At 40.5% G+C, this 4,487-nt stretch overlaps 1 protein-coding gene and 1 long non-coding RNA gene across 2 annotated transcripts; one reads left to right on the top strand and one right to left on the bottom strand.

Moving 5' to 3' along the window:
* The first annotated feature begins 28 nt into the window (after window positions 1–28).
* Window positions 29–1,392, top strand: LOC116379461 (uncharacterized). Its single transcript, XR_004212423.1, has 3 exons — window positions 29–104; window positions 388–521; window positions 706–1,392. It is a non-coding gene; the product is annotated as an uncharacterized LOC116379461 (long non-coding RNA).
* A 420-nt stretch (window positions 1,393–1,812) lies between these two features.
* LOC116379459 (antimicrobial peptide NK-lysin-like) lies at window positions 1,813–3,530 on the bottom strand. Its single transcript, XM_031841418.1, has 5 exons — window positions 3,461–3,530; window positions 3,292–3,377; window positions 2,571–2,648; window positions 2,319–2,473; window positions 1,813–2,094 (listed from the first exon to the last, which is right to left on the bottom strand). Exons 1-5 carry the CDS (start codon window positions 3,507–3,509, stop codon window positions 2,019–2,021), a joined length of 444 nt encoding a protein of 147 aa, XP_031697278.1. The 5' UTR covers window positions 3,510–3,530; the 3' UTR covers window positions 1,813–2,018.
* Window positions 3,531–4,487: the final 957 nt, after the last annotated feature.

Raw genomic sequence — 4,487 nt, 5'->3', positions numbered from 1 at the left:
AACTAATCAAATCATTGGTCTTTGTACTAGGATGAGTGTTCACTGACCCACCTGAGCCTGGCAGCAAACGGGTTGACGGACAGCAGTATAGCCACCTTGGCCAGGTGAGTGTGTGCCCCTGCATTGTTTTGTGAGAATATGCATCATTTTAATCATAATTACAGTGTAATCACGTCTTTGAAGTTTGCTGCCAAACGTCTGTGAACATGTGCTCAGAATTATGATTGGATTCATTTCAAGCTTCCCACATTAACACAAAGCCACGGCCTCTTTTTCACTGTGCACAATCTTTAATTTAGGACTTCTATGGTTTGGTCTGTCGTCCTTTGTTTGCCTCTGTCTGCAATCACCAGTTTCTCTCTGAAACTTTTTGGTTTCTCCTCCCAGGTGCCTGCCTTCATGTCCGACTCTGGTGAGTCTGAACCTGTCAGGAAATCCGTCTGTTACCTCAGCAGCACTTCACAACATCCTGATCTCACTCCGAGAGGCTTGTCGACCTCTGACCCTTCTAAACCTTCAAGGTACCAGTGTGTATTTGTGTGTATTGAACCTAACATGGCCGCTACATATTTAAACTGGAAGGTTCAAAGGGGATATTGAAGATTATAAAATGTGAATATTGTTCAAATTTTATTTTATTTTTTTATTATTTATAGTTTAATACAAGGGTGAGCTAATACAAGCTCCTTGTTGCTTCTCCCACAGGTTGCGAGGTGTCCGGCCCCTGGGACAGTGCCGGTCTGGATGGCTTGTCGGAGCTGGTCAAGGACCTCCGTCTTTGCTCTCAGGGACTCAACAAGCTGGACCGGCAGGCCTTAAAGCAGAGCTGGGACACAAGTCGGCCCCGTGGACACTTCATTGACCGAAACAGCAAGTGTCTGCTCTCTGCTGGCTCCTCCACATGAAGAGGGGAAAAGTGAAATGTGTCGGAGACACAATGGCAGATCGTTAATCGCGGACACTGGATTTTTTGAGCCGTCTGAAAACATGAACACACAACTTGTATGATAAGGGTGCTATTCCTTAGAGGGTCTGCTCTGTTAGCAGTGATCGCTTGAGGCTGCGCACTTAAATCTTCGAAAGGAGCAAACTGCCAGTGACATGGCATCCACGGACATTCTGTGTGACTGCTTTATGTGTTTCTATTTTGTACTCCTTATTTATGTGTGTCCGTCAAAGTCTTAAGTTTGTTATGTTGGCAGCAGTGTGTTTGTGTCGTAACGCACCCACTGGATACCGGATTGTATGATTTAATATAAAAAAACAATTAAAGTGACTCATGAGGCTTTTGTCCATTTTTCATCTCCATGAAGGGATTCTTTCTGGTTTATATACACAAAGAAAGGTGAGGATGATCTGCTGTTTGATGAGGCTAATGAGCGGTGATAGGACAGTGCTGTCTTCAAGACATTTGGCTCATACATTTTCACATGTATTCCGGCCTGTATCACCTATTTAACACCAACTTCAAACATGTTTTATTTTCTCCTTTTCATTGCTTTGGTGCAGAGGAAGGTTAGTGGGCAATGGTTGCTTGTTTTTGCCATCTGTCCATCATTAAAAGCTACACACAGACTGGATGCCATAAGGTGTAAGAGTTCAAGTATAGAAACGAAAGGTATCTGAGAAGCTTCGCCACAAAAAAACACTAGAATTGTAGAATAAGAAGTTTCAAAGCCTAGTTTTTTCTCTGTAAATTTTCTCAAACCATTCAGATGCATGCAATCTTTCAACTGGAGTGATAGTTAATCACCAAAATTGGACTTATGAGATTTTAACGAGGGTTGAGCGTGAAGATGTCTGAATTGACACAGTGTCTCGTCCGACAAAGAATATTCTTGAAAATTTGAAATGAAAACATTTATTGATATCTTCTGTGCACATCAATAGAAATAGATGTTACAGACATTGCAAAGTAGAAAGAACCCTGAAAGAGATTCTTGATCATATACTTTTTATGTACTGAGTATCATTCAAACAAATTAAGTGCATCTTGATTATTGTTCATGCATACGACATTAGCGATATTCATTCATTTCATTTGATGACTCCTCATCCATTGGATAAAAGAGCAGGTCCAACAACTCCTTTGGCCTAAAGAGACACATCAGAAAAACAGGGAAAGATACAAAATTATTAAAATGTATTGAAATTATTTACTTAAAGGTGACCTATTATGCTCATTTTCAGGGTTCAAAAAAGCATTTATGAATTGTTGTAATAGCAGAATAATAATTATTGTGGAAGGGCTTTGTGAAGATACACTATATCTACATTATGTTGTCAGTTAATAATATAATGGCGGGCCGGTAACTCACTTGCAGGCTCCGGTGTTGACACAGATCGTCTTCACATCGTCCGTAGTACTGAGCTCCTCAATTAATTCTCCGAGGTGCATCATCACAAATTTGTTGCACAGAAGTTTTAAGAGGCCAATTTGCTTGCAGACGGACTTCAACTTCAATGCCATGTTCTGTGAGAGAAGAAGATTATCATTATTGTTCATAACGCAAAGCAGCAACTAGATCATCCTGCTCACTGAGCTGTCAGACGTTTAGACTGTATGTTACCTCTGCTGTGGCATTCGGTCCGATGACTTTCTTCACCTTCTTTAAAGCCCACTTGCACGCCCAGCACACACCTGGAAGCTGCAGATGAAAGTGACACATACTCTAAATACTGAGCAAAGGGATGATGAGTCCTAAAAATAATACTTTTAGAGATGGAAAAGTCTTACATAAGCAGTAAATCCAAAAATAATAAATGGTTTCATTAGGGGCAATTTAGTTGTAAGCCCATATTGGGGCATTTTTAGGTTTGTTTTTTCTTTCCAACCTTGTTAACCATTACACTAACCTGAGATTTATCTTGTGATCTTTGGAGGGGCCTTAACAAGGTTGTGCACCACTGTACCAGAGTGTATATAAAGTAATTAAAACTCCACCTTGGCCAGCTAGTAAAATACCGCTTATTATGCATCAGTATTAACAATCCTATAATGAAATTTGATACTTTAATTACATTCTGCTTCTGTATTTTGACTTGTTGCAGTGGTTCTTTTACTTAAGCTAAAGATCTGAGCACTTCCATCACCATTGATCATAAGTTTGAGTTTATTCAGGTTGTCTTTAGGCTGGGAGAAGAAATACAGCCAGGGTTTAAGCTGGTTAACAGTCACACAGTCTACAGAGACATACCAAATAGGTAAGTGACACTTTGTGGTTCATATCAAATTTTGACATGTTTGAAGATGAATGCAGTCTATCGGAGTGTTTAAAACAGTCACATTACCTTGCCGGCATTCACGGAGATTTCCGCCTCCACCTGCTTCTGATCATCAATGTTGACTCTGAAGCTTCTCCCGTGGACTGTCCAAACTGTGAAGAGACAAAAACAAACAATGGTGAAGAACATTTCACATGATAAAGACAATGTTACCATCAAAAACACATCAGCTCACCTGAACATGTCACCAGAATGCACACAAGGAGGACTGAAGATGTTTCCATTGCTGGCAGTGAGCGGTGATCTCTGAGTGTGTGTGAGTGTGTGTGTCTGGTGATATCACACCTTTTATACACAACAGAGGTGAGGGGCTGCAGAACAACTCTCACACAAGCCCCCGGAGACGGAAATTCAAACCACAACCAGCAGCTTGCCTCTAACTTTTAAGTGGTTTTGTTGAGACCACAATCACACGAAACCTTCTTAACATGTCCCACTCATCGAGACCCATGTCTTCCAGTCAATGCATTCACTCTTTGGCATGAAAGTACATTTTGTGCTGCACCCACAGTGTGAGAAATGCCTGCTGTCAATCTGGGGGTCACGCAAAATAACGTCTCTTGCACTCACTAATTATATTTGTGAAAACATGTTTTGCTGTTTGAATAATGAAAACTGCTGGGCATTAGTTCGTTTTTAAAATACGTTTTAGTGACGATTACAAGTGACAAACTATTTGTCTTATGATTTTAGAGAGCCCCTCAAAATGTTGCTATTGAGGCTTTCAGGGGGTCTGAGTTGTCAATCAAAGGGTCTCGGTCCCCCAGAGACCCCCCGTATTTCACACACTGGTTGCACAACAATCTAATCTTTCATCTGTATGAAGATCAAAATCTTTACTTGCAAACTGAATCAAAAGATCACTCAGCAGTGAGTGATTTTCATTCTCCGTTTATTCTAATTTGTGACCTGCCAAGGGATTGCAGATGGTAACATTAGTGTTTAATATTGTACATGGTTCCTTACAAATTACATTTTGAGCTATGAGGTTTCCTAAAAGCCGACGGCCATTTTAGCAGCTCTGTGAGGCTGTGATCACACATGCTTTCAGCGTATGCTTCCATTCTTACTGTGACAAACATGCTAACTTTAGCCTATTGTAGCATAAAGAAACCCATCCAGCAGTCAAAATCATCCCAGTGATGCAAGGCAAAAACTAGAGATTATTGTGACAATATATAATTTAGTGTCCGAAAAACAAA

Source organism: Anarrhichthys ocellatus, unplaced genomic scaffold, assembly GCF_004355925.1.
Source record: "Anarrhichthys ocellatus isolate YVR2014 unplaced genomic scaffold, GSC_Weel_1.0 scaffold4385, whole genome shotgun sequence".
Classification (NCBI taxonomy): Eukaryota; Metazoa; Chordata; class Actinopteri; order Perciformes; family Anarhichadidae; genus Anarrhichthys; species Anarrhichthys ocellatus.
Note: the sequence above shows the minus strand (reverse complement) of the source record. Positions and strands in the feature narration are given on the sequence as shown.

What these genes read in the sequence shown, in the direction of transcription:
- LOC116379459 (XM_031841418.1), bottom strand. Translation starts at nt 3,509, where the DNA reads ATGGAAACATCTTCAGTCCTCCTTGTGTGCATTCTGGTGACATGTTCA. An exon ending in CATTCTGGTGACATGTTCAG is followed by an intron (nt 3,378 to 3,460) that starts GTGAGCTGATGT and finishes GTCTCTTCACAG; the next exon opens with TTTGGACAGTCCACGGGAGA. An exon ending in GTCAACACCGGAGCCTGCAA is followed by an intron (nt 2,095 to 2,318) that starts GTGAGTTACCGG and finishes GTGTCTCTTTAG; the next exon opens with GCCAAAGGAGTTGTTGGACC.